This window comes from Maniola hyperantus, chromosome 12, assembly GCF_902806685.2.
Source record: "Maniola hyperantus chromosome 12, iAphHyp1.2, whole genome shotgun sequence".
NCBI classification, from domain to species: domain Eukaryota; kingdom Metazoa; phylum Arthropoda; class Insecta; order Lepidoptera; family Nymphalidae; genus Maniola; species Maniola hyperantus.
The window spans coordinates 11770793-11791873 of record NC_048547.1 but is presented as its reverse complement, the minus strand read 5'-3'; the positions used below and the strand labels follow the sequence as shown (position 1 = coordinate 11791873).

The 21081-nt window shown below is 37.4% G+C and overlaps 1 protein-coding gene across 3 annotated transcripts in view; it reads right to left on the bottom strand.

Annotated features, from left to right (window-relative positions):
* LOC117987101 (tachykinin-like peptides receptor 99D) overlaps window positions 1-21081 on the bottom strand; it is an 81344-nt gene that overhangs the window by 9216 nt on the left and 51047 nt on the right. For all 3 annotated transcript variants that reach the window (XM_034974059.2, XM_069502336.1, XM_069502335.1), the window contains exons 2-4: window positions 7930-8077; window positions 7109-7262; window positions 5108-5282 (exon numbers count right to left, since the gene is read on the bottom strand). In XM_034974059.2, coding sequence (XP_034829950.1) covers window positions 5108-5282; window positions 7109-7262; window positions 7930-8064 — 464 coding nt within the window. In that variant the 5' untranslated portion in view covers window positions 8065-8077. The remainder of the gene's footprint in view (window positions 1-5107; window positions 5283-7108; window positions 7263-7929; window positions 8078-21081) is intronic.

Genomic DNA, 21081 nt, shown 5'->3' with positions numbered 1-21081 from the left:
TCTGTCCATGGGGGTCTTCCAACGCTGCGCGGTCGCCATTCCAGCACCTTGGGGCCCCAACGTTTATCGGTTATTCGAACTATATGCCCTGCCCATTGCCACTTCAGCTTCACAACTCGTTGAGTAATGTCGGTTACTCTGGTTCTCCTATGGATCTCCTGATATCTGATTTAATCACGTAGAGAAACTCTAAGCTTAGCTCTCTCCGTCACCCGCTAAGTGATTCTGGGGTCGTCCATCCGACCAGTCGCAGGGAGTCGCTGGATTCAGCCGGCGCAAGACTGTGACGTGTGAAAGTCTCTACAAGAGGCCTAGTGGACCCCTGTACACTGATGTGATGATGATGATAATGATGACGATTGACATTAATTTTGCCAGCATTCAGTACAAAAATCGCAATTTAAAAAATTATTGTTGCCACTAGGCAGCTGAAATTGGAGTGAAGATATAGTATACGCTGTGATAGCCTATAGTAGTTCGCTCCCAGGCACGCACCTCTAACTTTTCGGATTTGTGTGCGTTTTAGGTAATTAAATATCACTTGCTTTAACGGTGAAGGAAAACATCGTGAGGAAACCTGCATGCCTGAGAGTTCTCCATAATGTTCTCAAAGGTGTGTAAAGTCTACCAATTCGCACATGGCCAGCGTGGTAGACTATGGCCAAACCCTTCTCACTCTGAGAGTAGACCCGTGCTCTGCAATGAGCCGGCGATGGGTTGAACATGCTGTAAGATATCGTTATCAGAATATTTTGAACGGGTCTAGTCTGTATATTATGTGTATGTAGTTTGTATCTGTCTAGTCTGTCATGAAGAGTAATATGGAATCATGAAATAATATTTTGGTAGTTTGGAGTGCCTCACTGGGGAAGTATATTTTCAACCCCAATTTATCTTTTTAACGCATCTGCTTAATGTCAGCCCACTGATCGTAGATAAACACAAAAAAAAATCGGTGATAAATTCTTGTTTTAACTTTTCCCACCCATTTTTAAATTGTACACGTATTGTAAAAATTTTTGGCGGAACAAAACTGTGATTTAAAATGCCTCTGGAAATAGAAAAGTTTTATCAAGGAAAACATAAAATACACTTGCTGGCTTCTTTTATAAATTACAGTTAATCACGTAGCAGGCAAAAGCTTATTAGGACTGCGATTGTCAGTAAAAAAGATAATACCATTAGACCTAACATTCGAAATGAACAGCGAAATTCTTTTATGCGAAATAATTTTATGATTTTAAGCGCATTATTCCAGGACGGTTTCATCTCGAGAATTCTCCGAGCCACCGTTAATTTACCTAAAGAATTCAATTGATGAATTATTTACGAAGTTCTGTTAGAATTTTGAGTAAGTATTTAATTTAATTCACCACATCACCATCAACCCATTGCCGGCCCATTGCTGAGCACGGGTCTCAGAATGAGGAGGGTTTAGGTCCGCCACGCTGGCCAAGTGCCTCTTGTGCATCGGCAGACTTCCTCGCGATGTTTTCCTTCACTGTTAAAGATGTGATATTAATTAATTGATTAAAACGCAATTTAAAACGCACATCTCCGAAAAGTTAACTGCGTGCCCGGCATCGAATCCCCGACCTCCTGAATACGAAGTGGCCGTCTTAAGCACTAGGCTACCACGGTTTTAATTAAATTTACTTACATATTATTTACACGCGACTGAAGTTAATTAATGTTATATGAGTATCTGTGTAAATAAATCGTGTCAGTATTTGTTTTGATGGCGGAATTTAATTATTAGTGAATCACTAGGTACCTACCTATATTATAAATGCGAAAGTATATTTGTTGGTTGATTGATTTAGTGATTTGTTAGGTTGTCCTTCAATCACGATAAACTTACGGAACAACGGATCGGCATGATTTTTTGCATGGATATAGTTAAAGAGTCATAGATTACTTTTATCCCGGAAATTCAAACAGTTCCCACGAGAATTTAAAACTTAAATCCACGCGGCCGAAGTCTTAAATTATGTAAAAAATTGTAAAAAAATTATATGTATAATTCTGTTGGTTGATCTAATAAAATAAATTAAAAAATAAAAGCTGTTTTACTTAAAATGAGTTCAAAGTATTCGGTGATTGAAATTTTAAACTTTGGACTCAATTTTAGCACAGTCGTTCCATTGGAAAGTAACTCAATTTTATTTAGAGATTTTGACTTTGATTCGAATTTTGAATCACTATAATAGGTATGCCGATACTACAGACACGATTATACTAAAATCTAAACGAAGGAGTTGGATCAGACCACAGTCAATTTAGAGATTATCTTAGTAAAATATTTCTAAACTAGCTGATGCCCGCGACTTTGTCCGCGTGGAATTAGGTTTTTAAAAATCCCGTGGGTACTCTTTGATTTTCCGGGATAAAAAGTAGCCTATGTCACTCTCCAGGTCTTTATCTATACCCATGCAAAAAATCACGTCGATCCGTTGCACCGTTGCGACGTGATTGAAGGACAAACCAACAAACGAGCACACTTTCGAATTTATAGCAACGGTACTGATATCTGTCCCAGAAATAGCTAAAGTAGTACCTGTACAAATAAAGTAGAATATTATCCAACCATCAGTCATTACTGTGATCGATAACGACATACTACACTACGAGTATTTGCTAATGTATCATGGTGATTAATATTTGCACAGTGTTACATTAACGAAATTAGAACGAGGATCGGCGAGGTCGTTCTGAAAACTGTGGACACATTTCACACAATGAGGACCAATCTAAATTTTCAAGTCTTTTTCAGCAACAATTTTAGGACTAAAATTTTTCGAGTGCCTCCTATCCATGATAACATATGGAGCTGGCATACTCAACAAATTCAAAACTGCTCAGTGTAACATGTTGGGTATCTCTTTGAGGGATAAAGCAGCAAAGAATTTGTTTAGAGAATATAAGTAACTGATAACTTTAAAAGATTAGCAAGCTGAAGTGGCAGCAGGCAATTTATGTACCTGTCGCGGAACCGATGGTCATTGGGGCAGACACTTTTTGGAGTGGAGAACGCGTACTAATAAGCGCAGTGTGGGACGACCTACAGCCGGCTGAACCGATTACCAAAGGTAGTGAGAAGTGGATTAGGAAGAATGAAGACATAATATGAGCTTGCTCTTCAGAATGCCTATGTCCAGCTGTAGACGCATACAGGTCTATGGATGGATTTTAAATCATCATTATCATCACCAACAGACAGAGGTCCACTGCTGGATATACATATATAGGTCTCTTGTAGAAACTTCCGCACGCCAAGGTCTTGCATCGCCTGAATCCAGCGGTTCCCTACAACGCCGTCTATCCACCTAGTAGGGGGTCTTCCAATACTACGCTTTCCTTGCCACCACCTTGGGACCCCGACGTCTATCGGTTTTTCGAACTATGTGCTCTGTCCATTGCCACTTTGTCTTAGCAACCCGCAGATTAATGTCGGTTTCACGAATTCTATACCTAGTAGGTGTACCACGCCCACCACGCTAAGATGGCCTCCAAAAGTATTATCATAGTTTATTGTAGAGAATTATACATTTAGAACGTTTAGTAAGTAATATCTCGCTGTCGGTGAATGTTTATTAATACAAAAGATGTGAAGCCATAAATTGGAAACAATCTGTTTTTTATAAATTACTTTATATCTAACAACTTCAGGCTTTCCAGCGAACATTTACCAATTACATCAAAGTTTATCTTCATCAAATTCGTTTTTGGTGGGCCGTGGGATACTTTTTAAATTGTTTGTAGCAATTTTTTCGACTGAACGGTTCTGTTTCCGTTTTTATTTTTATTTTGTTTTGTTTTATTAATTAGTTTTTCATGGCGCTCAATCAAAGTTAGAGGTACGTACACGGGATCAAGTCCAGTCCTCCCGAATAGGAGACTGCTGGCTGAAGTCTTACCTATTACTTCCCACCATCTAGGCTGTGACGTCTACCCCCCAAGGGGAGAGAGTGAGCATAAGGGACAAGGAAGAGACAAAATAATTTGTAGGGAGTCTTTTTTAATTTATTTTTTAGGAAAGTTAGATAGGTAGGTACACATGATATTTTAAATTTACCTACCTACAGCAGCTTATAAAATGATCCCATATTTTCATGTGTCCCTTTGAATCTATGATTTCTTAGGGAGATTTTACCCCGGCATTCTTCATAAGATTGTAATATATAAGGATCCATTATCCATAGTTATATTATTTATATTTAGCTAGTTTACGACGCAGTATACAACTATTTTGCGTATAAATACTCTAATACATGTCTTAATAAGTACTGTGTAGGCGTTATTTATGTTTTTTATGATTTAGTTTATGCTTCGAAATATTTTTGTAGTTTCTCCAATCTCCAGCGGATATGTTTGCTGGTGCAGTTTACAATCGGCACATCTTTATTAAAGCGGTCAAATTATACGAGCAGCTTAAGCAGTTATTTTTTAAAGTTGTTTATTGGTTTATGTTGACGACCTCCCTGGCGCAGTGGTGCATGCAGTGGACTGTGGTCTTATAAGTCGCGAGCATAAGCTAGTAATCTATAAAATACCTTCGAGGCAAGAGTGAATAGCATCTTCTGGGCAAGCGCGCTACAATCTAGACCTCATCATTGCTTTTATTAACACTTGCGCAGTTGACAACGACTGTTCGAGCAATTTACAACGACTGCTTGACCAGTCCATATACGTTGTTCAACGATCAACTTATTTATTTATTTTTATTTCGATACAAGTTAGCCACTGACTGCGGTGTTATCTGGTGGTAAGTGATTATGCAGTTCGCATCAGAAACTTGAGTAAAAACATTTCGTACCTACGAGTAGATTGGAGGTCGACGACATAAAGGTGCTAAGGTCGTTTTCTCGTTCTGTGGAAGAACGCTGAAGAACAAACAAGGTTGTGAAATTCCTGAACACAAGCTCCAAAGTATTTACGATACAAGACCGATATGCAGGCGACATTGAGTTGATGCTGTTAACTGAGCAATTTCGCCTGCGTCTTATTTATCGCCAATGTAGTTGTGATCAAAAGGACTCAGTTCCTTCTACTCCATTCCGTCTGTCAGTGTCTCTGCTAGTCTTACTGTCTATATTGCTGGACTTACCTGTCTATACTGATAGCCATGAGGGTAAATACAGAAGCAGATATGCTGAGCACTGCGATGAACTGGCAGAACTTGCAGTAAAAGTGACCAAACGGCCAGTCTGAGTATAGCATGTAGGTGAAGTTGAAGGTCACGTTCAGAGTTGACACCATTGCGTCAGCCACTGACAGGTTCACTGCAAAGAATATTGAGTTTTAATGTCAAAGAAATATTATCTATTTTTGATAGTTAGAAACTGTGTTACTGTTGTTGACGCCTACCTCCAGATTGATAAGTTAGGTAAATACAAAAAACCAGCCGATTGCGAGTCAGGCTCGCGCAACGAGGGTTCCGTACTACAGTCGTATTTTTTCGACATTTTGCACGATAATTAAAAACTATGATGCATAATAAAAATAGATAAAAATCTGTTTTAGAATGCACAGGTGAAGCCCTTTAATATGATACCCTACTTGATATAGTAATCTTACTTCGAAAATTGAAAATACTAATTTTTAGTTCATGACCACAATTTAATTTTTTTTATGTGTTGAACCACAAACTCACGGTTTTCAGATTTTTCCCCTATTGTATGCTACCTAGCTGCCAAATTTCATGATTCCAGGTCAATGGGAAGTAAGTGCCCTGTAGGTTTCTTGACAGACCGACAGACAGACAGACAACAAAGTGATCCTATAAGGGTTCCGTTTAAGGAACCCTAAAAATGAGCAACATTTTATTTTATGAAAGTAAAAAAAAAGAATGATATTGATGAATGACTGAATATTTGATTCAGCATTCTATTGTCGATGTCGAACATTTTTAAAGGAGATGGCAAAAAATTCACATCTTTTTATAAAATAATATTTTATTTTTGTCTTATGAAAAACGAATAGAAGATGAAAGAATGCTCTATAAAAAATACGAAAGTTCGGTATTCGTATTCATTGTTGAAATACTTTGCTTGGGTTTTATGAATTTTTCGATGACTTCAAGCAGTCTTTTCATAGAGAATATTATTTTAGGCGTACCTATTACTCACTTCTACATAGTTCGTTTCGCTTCGCTTTCGTTTCGTGTCGCATTAGTTTACAAATTGTGGAAAACCAAATTAAATTTTAATTTCGCGGGCAGACCCGTGTCAAGACCTTAAACGATTTAATAAGACTTGCTTGAAGGTGAAGACAAAACATGGAGAGTAAACCTGCATATCGTCATAATGTTTGCAAAGGTGTGGGAAGTCTGCCAATCCGTTTATGGCCAGCGTGATAGACTATGACCTAAACCCTTCTCGCTAAACCAGTAGCTAAATAGTGGACCGACGAAGGGTTGAGATGATGATTATGATGACTTCTTTAGAACAGAGTGGGTCAGAGTTTTTGGTTCTCTACCGTGTTTATAGCAAAATAATAAAAAAACTGAACCTCTCCTCCACTCCCCTCTACACGTGTGAGTTGCGCTCAAGAAACCCCAAGTTGACTTTAGGGCTTTAAAATCAGAGATTCAGTGCCAAAGTAATTTAACCCCCAATCATTATTATTAATGGCCCGTTTTGGCTCCAATTGGAGTGCTCTTCCAGTAATTAGCGGTGGTTGGTTGGTGGAGAAAATTGCTCATTAATTTGGACTGAGCCATTAATTTACATTCATTGGTAGGTAATGGAAAATGATTCGTGTTAAATGTTGATTGTAACAGCATGAACAGCTTGCAAATTTTACCCTAAAATAATAAGAGACGCGTTAAATAGGAATTTGTGAAAGCGAATTTGGTAGGAATTCCGAGAAAAGTATTTTTGAAAGTGCTTTCGCATTTCTCGTCTGGGAAATTTCACATTTTTTAAAGTGCCGATAAAAATCCTCTTTCCAATAAGTCCTTTCCCAATATTGGATTCATGCTTTGTTTTTCCCCGAAAGATAATTTGACGACATTGATTGGATCTAATCCAACTATCTTGGAGTAGATATTTTATTAAAGAATTCTTTTGAAGAACTGGTATACCAGGATAATAGAGATATAACTCACCCAAGAAATAGTTAGTAACGCTCCTCATCCTCTTATTGGCAAGAACTATCCATATGACGACGAGGTTGCCCACGGTGGCCACCACCACCATGCCCGCGAATAGCGCCGTCCACAGCACCTGACGCCACCATGGCAGGATGAACGACTGGTATACCTAAAATTAAAGGAAGAATTATTTATATGCTCTACATATTAAATACAGCTCTATACTTGGTGCAAAAGGCTTTCCGAATCAGTGGTTTTAGTTTTAGTATAGACATATTCTAATTTAATGTTGTTGTTTTTTTTTTTTTTTTAATTTAGATATTAAAAAAAAATTATTTGTATACCGTTGGCTTCCCATTTAATTATTGTACTTCATCAATTAAAATTCGAATGACATTTATTCTTGACTGATAAATAAAGGCATAGCTATCCACGCCTTCATGCCGCATAAAACGGAATGCGTTTTATTCAAAGATTCTAACTTCACTCTTGTTTTGAAGATACCCGAGGTGTAAGAGTCACCAAGACGGAAAAAGCTTCTTCTTCTAATAGATCAATGTTACATACCATAACATCATTTGAGTCAGATCCAAGGATACTGGATAGAACGTTAAGAAAAGTGCAGCTACAGCATCGTTTATATACCCCTTTCATCTTGACGGACTTGACAAATGCCATTCGAAAAGTTGGGGCCACTGGATACAAGCGGCGGCGTATGACTCTGGGTTGATGAAATCGCAACAAGATTTTATCCAGCTAAGCATATCGTGATCGGTTGAGACTACAATGAAGGGATAGAAGTAAGAACATGATCATAAGAGAGAAGGACTATTCACCTCTGTGATATTTCTCGTAGTATTAACATATTTGTTGCTGGCCTCGTCGTAGAAAGTGACGTAGTAGTTCGGCAAGTCGGTGTATGTGGTTGTCCAGTTGGTGGCTGCTGTTGGACCCAACTCGCCCAGCATCATAGATTGCCAATGCCTGTAGACAGAAAAAAACTCATTATTATTAATCTGTGCGGCAATTTAGTATTATGTACTAAATTCAATATAAACAATAGTTGTCCCGCTATAACCTTAGAACAGACCTTGAATATTCGTATCAAATTATATGATATTCACGCTTGGCCATTTATATTAATAAAGCCTGTATCGAACAACGTTCATTCAATTCATACGGAATCAGAGATAGAGCTTTCATAGAAGGAAAGCGTTGGCTTTATTGTTTTCTTTTATCTTTCATCCTCACAATTCATTTTACGAATATAGCAAAGAATACAGGGTACTGAACAAAGGTGGATATTTTTCTATGGATATCAAAAGGATACCAAAAAATAATAAAAACCTTTTTGCCTCTTCCAATAGTTTAATCATAATTAAAATTTTGAATTCAGCCTCAAGATACATACAAGGTTTTGCATGAAAAAAAAATCGTAAAATGTTGGCGGGGGGGGGACGGGGGACAGGGGAGGCTTTGCGGTGATTGGTGGACGCAAAAGTCACGTAATCAAGACAATGTGCGGAATGAGGGTAGGTACTGAACGGGCGTTGGCTAAGTAACTGCATAAGCGTGGTGATCGGGGGTGTCCGGCTATTAGCTAGGTGTCTATAGGTGGGGGGTCTGTGATTTTAACCCATCGACGGCGTACAGTTTAACTGGTCTTTCCTCACAATAAGGTCATAGTCTACTACGTTAGCCAAGAGAGAATTAGTAGACTTCACACACCCTTGAAAACATTATGGATAACTCTCAGGCATGCAGGTTTCCTCACGATGTTTTCCTTTAGAGTAGAGCAAGTGATAATTAATTACCTACTTAAAACGCCTTTTCGGATAGTTAGAAAGAAGTACTTAACTAGATACCTAGACTGGAGATTGTATCAATAAAATATTAAGTAAGTACAACTAGAAATTTTGTTTGCTTTGTAAACGTATTTTGGTAAACATTGACCATAGGAACCGTCGTCATCCTAATTTCTAGACTAGGGACATTCTACATACAATCCTATTGACTTAACAAGATAGATAAGTAAATAGAACTCATTAGAAGCCTAGCAGTTTGACCCTTGTGTTGATAGACCAAATGTTTACAAAGTTCTATCTGTGCCAAGTCCTGCCTGTCCTAAGAGCCTTTACACACGTTCGTGGTGACGTTGTACAGTAGGTACGCGGCAGAAAGTGATGTACATCGACCTTTAGAAGGAGACAGCAGATTTGTAGAGCACAGTCGCTGTCGTTGAGACCGACAAAACGTCACATAGGTATGAGTGTCAAAGACAGCGCTCAACAAAGCCGAAATGTCATTCTAAAAGCCGATGTACATTACTTTCTGCCGCGTACTGTTATAACTAGAGATGTGCCTCGCACTTGGCCGGTTTTTTTATATTAAAAGTTAAATAGAATTTTAGCCGAAACGTGGAAACAAAGTGAAAAGTTTACTTGGACCCAGTGATGTGCTTGGACCAGAAAATGTCGCTGTGTGTAAAGGCTCTAAGTTTGACGGTCGAACTTTAATTAAACAATAAGACTCACTTTAGCACCACGACATTCAGCAATTAGGCTAACACAAACATAATTACAGCTTTTATATAAGTCATCATCATCATGATCAACCCATAACCGGCTCTCTACAGCGCACGGGTCTCCTCTCAGAGTGAGAAGGGTTTTGGCCATAGTCTACCACACTGGCCATGTGCGGATTGGTAGACTTCACACACCTTTGAGAACATTATGGAGAACTCTCAGGCATGTAGGTTTCCTCACGATGTTTTCCTTCACGGTTAAAGCAAGTGATATTTAATTAATTAAAACGCACATAACTCCGAAAAGTTAGAGGTGCATGCCTGGGATCGAACCCCTGACCTCCGATTAAAAGGCGGACGTGCTAACCACTAGGCTATCACAGCTTTATATAAGTAAATAGCCCTAATAGGTTCTCTACAAATAGAACCTTTATGTATGCCAGGATGCTACAACAAACCGTGAGCGGCCTGAAGTGACGCTTTCTGCAGTCGGACTGAAGCGACGCGCAGCGCAGCGCAACTGCGTACAGACCTTTAGTGTCGTGGCAACCCCCTGCCAGGCACTCTTACGGGGTTTACAAAAAAATTAAATCCACGTAGACAAAACTATGTTCACCAGCTAGTTCTGAATTAATATTTTCGCAACGTTTGGTTGCGTGAAACCAATCTATCGGCTCCTTTGATCTCTTGTTTACGAATTGCAAGTGTTTGTGTTTGTCGGCATAATGGGAAGTGATCGTTACCGCATGTTAGCTATGGCTCCATTGATTTGACGGGAACAGAGAGTTGTTATGATAAATCTATTACTAGAGGCATTGCTGTCATCCGTTACCTGATTGGTGCACAAGGGGGTTACGATGAGACTATGATGAGACCAATTATTTTATGATCGGTTCCTTTGATCTAAATTGCAAGTGTTTGTTGGCGTAACGGAAATTGATCGTTGCCGATGTTAGCTAAGGCTCGCTACAAAGGAAATGGAAGTGGGCAGGTCACGTGGCTAGATACGCTGACGATAGATGCACCAGAGCCAGAAGCAGGCCATATGCTTGATGTGTCCAGAGAGCTGTTATAATAATTATCTACTAGCTGATGCCCGCGATTTCGTCCGCGTGGAATTAAGTTTTTAAAAATCCCGTGGGAATTATTTGATTTTTCGGGATAAAAAGTAGCCTATGTCACTCTCCAGGTTTATCTATACACACGCAAAAAATCACGTCAATCCGTTGCACCGTTGCAACGTGATTGAAGGATAAACTAACAGACCAACAAACAAACACACTTTTGCGTACTGATTACTAGATGCGTTGATTGTTGTCAGCCGTTACCTGATGTCCTTCAGTAAATTGGCATAGGATCTCGCGTTTCCTTTGTCTGCAAACTATATCGCTTTTTCATAATTCGGCAGGCAGATATTAAATGATTACCGCCGCTCATGCACATTTGCAGCACCAGAGGAACCACAATGGCTGGCCGGCTTTTGCCCCATATAGTTTTGAGGGACGCTAGTAACGAAATTTGTAGCTATAATTTATATTTACTAGAATATTTATTAAAGATCCATGCTTACTTTGTAATCATAGAGTGGGGGTGTACTTTTAACGCCCGATGTTTGAACCTCTAGTAATTGACATCTCTCTGGAAACAGATAACGCTTGCCGGAACTGGGAAGCTGCTTGATGGACGCTATGTGTATCCGATCATTTTATCATGGAAATAAATGTAAAGGGAAATATTGTGAGAAATATCTCAGAGGGAATTCTAGGATTCGGAGTCAGTGTGGGTGGGGTCTTTGATCAAAAATACCAAAGCTTACGCTCATCCCTTTATACTATGAGGGAAGATTTCTATTCCTTCAAAGAGATATCTGTTACTTTAGGTCCTTACTCTGTGCTTTAGGTATAGTATAGATACTTACCTGTACCTGACTTTAATCTTTAATAGCACCTGTTTTTTTTACAAGCTGGTCTAGAACCAAAACGCTAAAGCTTGCACTTTGCAGGTAAAAATTGTAAGGCCTTGCAAAATTTTGCGAAATTGGCATAATTTTATGAAAAAATAACTGTTGAGGTGGTGAAAAATAACTGGTGTTTAATCCTGGAGACGGATCCAAACGTTCGAAGGTGGATACGTGATTTTTAAAAACCTAAATCCACGCGGACGAAGTCTCGCGTATCAGCTAGTAATATAATTTGAAATAAACCCCCAAAACCATAAGTTTCGGGACTAACTCAAAGCTGTTAAACTTTTGAGTAGGAAATGCAGACGTCTGTCCGCTAGGGTGATTAATCTTGAGGGTTAGCTATAAAACGATAGCGATCGTTAATTCAACTATCCAACTCTAATCATTGGAAACCTATCTCGAATCTAGATTTATTCGCGTCCACCGTCGGAAAATTCGACCAAGATAATCTAACTTTTATTCCACACATAGGTAAATAAAAATTGGTGCAAACTGCAAGCTTGCAAGATAAGATCTGATTTAAGACATTTATTGTTCCACTAGCTTATGCTCGCGACTTCGTTCGTCCGCGTGGACTACACAAATTTCAATCCCCTCTTTCACCCCTTAGGGGTTGATTAGCGGACACCTACGTCATAATAGCTATCTGCATGCCAAATTTCAGCCAGATCCATCCAGTACTTTCAGCTGTGCGTTGATAGATCAGTCAGTCAGTCAGTCACCTTTTCCTTTTATATATTTAGATAAAGAAATTTCCACTACAATGGAACTCACACGCTATGTTATAAAAAAGTGGGTTACAAAATTGCATCTTAAAGCGCACAGTAAATGATTTTAGTTTTATTTTATTTTTGTTTGCTAGCATTTTCCTATTTAACTTTTTACTTTAAAAAGTTCATAATGATTTTTCCAACTCTTACTTTTCATGTACCATGCAAACCAAAATTTTTTTCAGAATTTAAATAATGATACTTTTCCCAAAGCCTGTTAAATATTTGAGTAGGTAATACGGTCGTCTGTCTGTCCGCTGAGATAATAATTAATCTTGAGGGTTAGCAGTAAAACGATAGCAATCATTAATTCAACTATCCAACTCTAATCATTGGAAATCTATATCTCGAATCTAGATTTATTCGCGTTCATCGTCAGCAAATTCGTGCAAGATAATTTAAATTTTATTCCACACATAAACTAAATTGGTGCAAACTGCAAGTTTGCTTGAAAGTTATGATTTTAGTTTTATTTTATTTTCTTAACTTTTTATTCTATGAAGGTAATTAATTAAGAGTCAAATGTAGTCAGAGGACGCATGAGGTAGGTATGGTTCCGTAGCCAAGCGCAGGTGGTCATTAATTTATTATTAAACGGCACTTTTTTTGTTTGTTTTTGTGTTTTTTTTTTTCAAAATTTTATAAATGCGCCTGAACCCTAAAAACGTAAGGTTGCTATAGCACCTTTAGTTTGTCCTCCAATTAGTGTGTTTTTTTTCTCAATAAAAGGGTACTTAGTTGCATCATAATAGGCATATCTTCTATAAATCAATCAGCCTGTTTCCGTCCACTGCTGGACATAGGCTGACAAGAGCGGGACACCACACCCAAGTTCAAAATCACTCAGCGCACTATGGTGCGGGATATGTTGGGTCAAAATCCGATAAAAGAAATCCGTAGAAGTTCTCCTACGGAAACCGACATAGCTCGTCGAATTAGCAAGCTGAATTGGCAGTGGGCAGGCCATATCTGTCGCAGAACCGATGGCCGCTGGGGTAGACGTATTCTTGAGTGGGAAACCTCTTACCAGCAAGCATAGTGTGGAACAACCTCTAACCCGCTGGACTGATGACGAAGGTAGCGGGAAGTTGGTGGATGAGGCAGGCGGAGTGCCTTCTGTAGTTTTTACATACTTAAATCTATCAAAAAGACGTTTAATCTTGATTCAAAACAAAGTAGCTAGGTGCTTAACTTGCGGCTATCTTATCTATTTTTGTGAGTTATTTTTCCTTTTTTCCTACCCGAAGATTAATCGCTGTCTTGCTAGAAGCCTAGAACACAATCTAAAGGGCAATTTATTAAGAACTGCGTGGTAATCCTCTACGACAGCTAGCTATTAAATAGTACGGACTGTTTTATTACCTCTTTCGGGCAAATAATCTGCGGTTAATATTAAAAACAATATAAGATAATATCTAAATATGTACCTATATAAAAGGAAAAGCTGACTGTCAGCTTTTCCTTTTATATAGGTATTATATAGGTATCAGTCATGACATGAGTATATTTAATCAGTCAGTCAGTCATGACTGACTGATCTATCAACGCACAGCTCAAACTACTAGACGGATCAGGCTGTAAGCAGATGGCGTACACTTTCACTAAGAAAGGATTTTAAAATTCAATATCTAATGGGGTCAAATACGGGTTTGTAATTTGTGTAGTCCACGCGGGCGAAGTCGCGAGCATAAATTAGTCAATCAATAAAAGAGATCCAGCTATCTTGGCCAAAGAATAAGTTGAGAAAAATAACAATTTTAACAAATGAAAGTTATTTAAAACTAGCTTATGCTCGCGACTTCGTCCGCGTAGACTACACAAATTTCAAAACCCTATTTCACCCCCTTAGGGGTTTGATTTCCAAAAATCCTTTCTTAGCGGATGCCTACGTCATAATAGCTATCTGCATGCCAAATTTCAGCGCGATCCGTCCAGTAGTTTGAGCTGTGCGTTGATAGATCAGTTAGTCAGTCAGCTTTTCCTTTTATATATTTAGAATAGCAACCATGTCAGTCACTATAACTGAGTGTTTGATAATAATAACACTTAGTTATTATATTTGTTAGAGGCATGTCGTCCAAGCTGCAGCATTGTGCCTGTCAGTACTCTGCTCACGCCCGTCTTGTGTCTCGAAGTTATTACAAACTTTGATTGAACAATGGGACTGACTACGCAATCAATATCTAGTACTGTACTGTATAGCTATTAGCTGTATTAGATAGAAGCTGTGATAGCCTACGGGTTAAGACGTTGGCGTCCTGTTTGGGGGTCCGGTGTTCGATACACCTTTAATTCTTCGGAGTTACGTGCGTTTCAAGCAATTAAAATATCACTTACTTTAACGGTGAACGAAAATATCGTGAGGAAACCTGCATGCCTGAGGGTTCACCATAATGTTCTCAAAGGCGTGTGAAGTCTACCAATCCGCACCAACCAACCAATACCAATTTTAGAATGCACAGGTGAAGCCCTTTCATATGATATCCCACTTGATATAGTTATCTTACTACGAAAATTAAAAATACTAATTATTAGTTTATGACCACAATTTTTTTTTTGTGTGATGTAACCACAAGTTCACGGTTTTCAGATTTTTCCCCTAATACCAGCTATAAGACCTAACTACCTACCAAATTTCATGATTCTAGGTCAACGGGAAGTACCCTGTTGGTTTCTTGACAGACAGACAGACAGAAAACAAAGTGATCCTATAAGGGTTCCGTTTTTCCTTTTGAGGTACGGAACCCTAAAAATCAAAATTTACGTTATGGTGCTTGGCCTCTGGCTAGCAACCGATCGACGAAGAACAAAAGTAAAAATAGAAATGAAGATGACATTAAAAAAATTATTCCGTAAAACTTAGTGACCGTATTTCATCATAATAAGTGAGTTTCGTTCGCGGCATTTAACGCTAACGTCTCATTTCAACATTAACGCTGAATTTCTAAAGAGAAAACTCTCTTCTCTTATAATTTTCCGTAGGAGGCGGCTAATTAGTTTTATGATGACGCTTAAAAATTTAATTACGAATCTGTTATGACTTTATGAGTTTTGGGAATAATTTTTTTCGAGTCTACGTAGTTGAATTTGCTCTTTATCGGATAAAACGCCGTCAGTCTGGCAATCAGTGGCTTATCCATACTTCCATACTTAATTTTATAACTACGAAAGTGTGTCTGTCTGTGTGTTTGCTTTCTTTACACGGCCCAGCCGTTCAACCGATTTTAATGAAATTTGGTACAGATATTGCTTGCATCCCGGGGAAGGATATAGGCTTTAATCATAAAAAATTAAGGATATTAGGATCTAGACTTTTTATGCCGGAAAATCAAAGAGTTCCCACGGGATTTTAAAATCCACGCGGACGAAGAACTTCTAAAAGATGAACATAGGAAATTCAACTTAATAAGGCTTATAATCCGAGGCCGAAACTATACTTAAGAACCAAAAGAAACAACTAGTAAAAAGCTGCTATAAAGCCTTTTAGCCTAGAGAGTTCATCTCCTATTGGAGAAGTCCGGAGTTCAATCCCGGGCACGCAACTCTAACTTTTCGTAGTAATATTAACTTTAATTATCTTACACTTGCGTGTAAGGTGAAGGAAAATAATATTGTATCTATGCCTGAAATTTTTCCATAATTTTATCAAAGATTTGAAGTCGTCAAAGATTTGAATCAAATACAGTACGCGGCCGAAAGTGATGAACATCGGCCTTTAGAATGACATTTCAGCTTTGTAGAGCGTTGTCTCTGTCACTCATACCCATATGACGTTTTGTCGGTCTCAACGACCGAGACAGTGTTCTACAAATCTGCTATCTCCTTCTAAAGATCGATGTTCCTCACTTTTGGCCGACTACTGTAAATCCGTTGAAGATTTGAATCCAATATACTACCTGATTAAAAATGAATTTTGCCTTGCAGTCAGCGACGTTGCAAGCCAATGAAAGAATAATAAAATGAACCTAGAAAGAGCGCAGGATTCAAGCTTAACTTGAATTAAAATTCACTGAGAGTTAGCGTTAAGTTCGCAACCCAATGCTTACTTACTCCGGCCAGCGGAGCTCTCTAACACGATTACATGACTACGAATATCTTGTTTCATTATTTCGCTTGTCCATTTGTAATTCCTGCCGGCCAAATTGAAATTATTTCTCTCTAGTAAAACTGTCTAAAACGTACCTAATGCATTTTTAAAGCTAGTTCCATTTACATCGATACTTTTAGGCAATGTACTAAACAAGGTATAAGACCGTTGAATGACAGAATGCACAGTCATTTTTTTGAATTTCGTACTGTTTACAAACCTAAACATTCATATTTTGTATTATAATAATAAAATTAGTAATGAATTCTATAAAATAAATTTATATATCTAAATTAAAACTAAAAAAAGATATACAAATAAAACTTAAATAAATAATAATAAATTAAATTAAATCTAAAACCTCATCGTGACTACCGCAGCAAGGCATTGTACCCAAGGCAGCATTACCCCTTTTGGTAACTTATAAATTGTATGTTATGTGAGGTAAAATTCAAGTCTACATGTTTAAATTTTATTATTTTAAGTAGTTTGTTTTATAATTTTTACAACATGTCAAAGAAAATCCTAAATTACCTGTTTGCTGTGGTAAACGATGTTCGAAAGTGTGTTTGTCTGCTTGCTTTTCACGGCCTATCCGTTTAACCGATTTTGACGTGGTACAGCTAGCTTACATCCTAAGGGTGGGCATAGGCTACTTTTTGTCCCCAAAAGTCAAAGAGTTCTTACAGATTTTTAAAAACCTAATTCCATGTGAATGAAGTTCCGGGCACCATCTATTTTACTTTTGTCCCGAATAAATCAAAGAGATCCCTTGGAATTAAAAAAAACTTAAATGGACGCAGACGAAATCATGGGCATCATATTTTAGTAAGAAATAATAATGTAAAAGTGATAATAAATAAGGTAAGCGAAGAAAGAAGCTAGTCTATCTTCCACCTTCACTTTACTAGGTACATAATATATATTATATAGGTATAGGTAATAACCTTTAAGTGCACGCAACAAAATAACGATATTTTCTACTCACAAAGTAATTTCATTCTTTTTTACCTATATTTTTGTGCTTCTCCTTATTTCATATTATTTTCAGATAGGGTTCACTTGATCAGATATTTTCTGTACCTAACCTTGTTTAAGAATGCTGAGTGCTTTGTATTGAGTAGGTATACGGCGAGTATTTTAACCGTAGCACAAAACCATCATAAAACATTCATAGGGTTGCCAACTGCCGGTTATTATAATAAATTACTAATTTTAGCGGTCAGTTTTTCCAAGTCGAACTGCATCTTAGAATAATCAATGTATCACGAGCTGATCATTTGTAGTCTGACTGTTTTTGTAAATAAAAGGATTTTTCATTAAATTTAAAAAAATCCAAGTGCGAAATTTTTATCTATCTCAACTCATTTAGAGTATTGCGTGATGTTTGCCACAGACAAATCTTCTTACAGACACGAGAGACAGAGGTCTTAAACGAAATCCTCTACATAATAATATTGCATCATTTATTTTCTAGTGAAGTTTGCAAAAATATATTATATATTTGATTCACATACTTAGCTAAGAATTTTTAAGGTTCTTAAAATTCGAAAGAAAAAAAAGTTGTTGATTTTCAAGCAAGTTTCCTTGCTTGAAAATCAACATCTTGGAAACTTGGCCTAAACGAACCTAATGGACGTTCAGAATTGAGACCCCAATGGCAAAAATATTAAATGAATGTGTTAATAAAGCACATCTCATCGGTTGCATCGGCTGGGCAGCGCGTATTGTTTCTCTTATAGTTTTCATATGAGTGAAAAAGACGTTGACGTAAGTAGCTTCGTTTCAGTCGTGTATTAACGGTCGCACGGATTTTTTTAACCAATAGTTTCCGTTTTCACTTCACTGACCGTTCCCAAAGTGTCACCCTCTAAATGTGCGGGTTCAATCATGTTAGACATCCAAAAAATACTCTATTTTATCAACTGAACCGTACAGTAACCTTTATTATCTATTCGTACAGGATAATTTAAAATAACTTTGTAACTTATTTGTGGCGTCGCTTCCAATTCAGTAATTTTGTTAATTGCTGTGCTTCGCAAGTTTGAGGTTCCCACGTTCTCAAGCCGCTTTGTACAAAAGCTGGCTCAACGTAACTGATATGCTTGTGAAACGAAATTCAGAAGATACGTAGGTATTTAGGTCTTTGTAATTTTAATCAATGATATCTTTATTACAAACATAGAAAAAGTATCCGAATTGAGAACCTCCTTTTTGGTAGTCAGTTGAAAAATCAATTTATAAATATTATAGATGTTTCCAACTAGTTTTGAACTCATCCGGGGTCCGGGATCAATTTATAATTTGTTTTTGTAGGGCTAAGTAACCAAGGCCGAAGCCTCCTATCGATCCAGAATAGAAACAAAATCTTAACAGAGATTATAAATTCTTAATTGCCCCTCCCTGATATAGAACCTGAACCCGCTCACTACTACTGAGGATATAAAACCCATAGCTAGTTATCTACCTACAAACAACATAAATCTACAACAGCTATAAGTATAAACACTTTAACACTTTAACTGAAATGGTTCAAAAACTCATTTCATGACACAGGTCACTTGTTTTCTGTTTTTATCTCATTGAACAAACATTCAAATTTCAATCGTCATGATCCCCTTGATATGTAGGCATCCCCTGACAGACTTGAGTATTCTGTTATTATTACAGATCCGAAGCTTTTTCCAAAAGAATGCCACGCGATCTCCAATACTTCTCTAATTAAGAGATTTAATTCTGAGTCAAGAGGCAGCCCTACCAGTAGATTCACGTGAGTTTATAGGTACACCATTGCATTGGACTTTAAAATGGAAACCAATAGATTCGAGACACATTTACGGCGTCTGTCGCAATACAATTCCGATTGAATGATCAGACACTCTGGACAAACAGATGGATGACCATACAATCGTCTAAGCTCTGCAATAAATTTACACTATCCAGAGCATACTAATATTATAAGTGTCTGCCCATCTGTATGTCTGTTACCTTTTACGACTAAATCAGAAGATCGATCATAGTATTGAGTAGTTAAGGACTTACTGCACTTTACACCCTCAGTAGGTACCGTAGGTAGGTAGGTAATAAACCAACAAACCAATAAACCAACAAACAAACACACTTTCGCATTTATAATTATGGGTAATATGTGAGTAGGGCATTTGTGCTGTGCACTCTTTCGTTTTCAAAAAAAAATGTAATGTGTGTCTTAGAATAACAACTTGATGTGTGTATTTTGTATGGAGACGACTTCGAATTACGAAATACGTATTTTTACGAATACGAACACAAAATGAGTGCATAAACACACTGAACACACTGAATTGTGCGAAAGGAATTAAAAAAATTTAATGGAGATTAAACTAATTTAATCACAAGAATTCTATGGAGTCTCGTCATTAAATTTTATCTTATTTTATTATAAAGGCACACAAAACAGGTTTCAGCTATAAATGGGCCAAATATAAAAAAAACAATAGATTAAGATCTAAGCGGTAACCCCAACAATGCTTAAATAAATATATGCACTAAACAAGGTAACATACAATTTGTAAAATACAGAAAAAAGAAATCGACAATTATTATACAATATATAAAGTGGTTTAGGTAATTAAATAGTTATAAATATTCGAATGGTAGACAAATGAGTTAACTAGCATACAAGAAAATTAACTATGAAAAATATAATTACTTAAAGTGGAGAAGATGCAAAATGTTGATAAATATGTTTAAATTGAGTAGTTTTATCTTCACTTTTGTTATTCTCAGCGTTGTTCTACTTTTTCTGCAAAAAATACGTCTCATGTGACAAAAAATTTAATTTGACGAAGTCGCAGTTGACCGTTAGTTCACAATAATACTGGCTTTAATCGAGATTTATCTCGAGCTCTCTACATAAGTTAAGTGAAGGTTAATTGAATAAAATACAGTCAGAGTGAATAAGTAGCTTATAGTGGTTAGGATTACTAGGGCTAGGCGAAATATTTTGAAACTACGTAGTAAACTGAGATAAGTACCTATAAGCACAGAATATATTATAATATAAGTTCGGTTCAAAGGCATTAGCTAATAGATAAAGAGTTAAAATTTTCACAGAATATGTATTTCTATTGCCGCTATAACAACAAATACTAAAAATTTCAAAATGGCCGCCATGAAAATGAAAAAACAATTAAAAAGCCTCATTCCTTGTACGATCGTACGGAACCCTTCGTGTGCGAGTCCGACTAATGGAAATACACAGTCTACGAACATTTTAACTCTCCGCTTATTACAGTTCATGAGATACAGCCTGCCGACAGACAGGCAGACGGATGGACTGACAGCGGAGGCTAATAGGGTCCCGTGTCGGCACCTTTAGGATACGGAATCCTGAAAATAATATATTTTAATAAATTCATAATACATAAGTATTCGGAATTTTTTCAAACCATCTAGTATATAAACCGTGCCACAGTGATCTAATAAATAACTTCTCGCGAACATTCCCAGGCATGTTATTATGTCGTACTTACCCGATGTGCCCGAAGACCCAACTATTTATTGTGCGCTGCAAAGGGCTAGTTTCTAGACCCTTTTATCATTAGTTCAACAATATACATGCCTTTGACATAGCTCCATTACGTTTCGGTCTTTTCCTTTGCA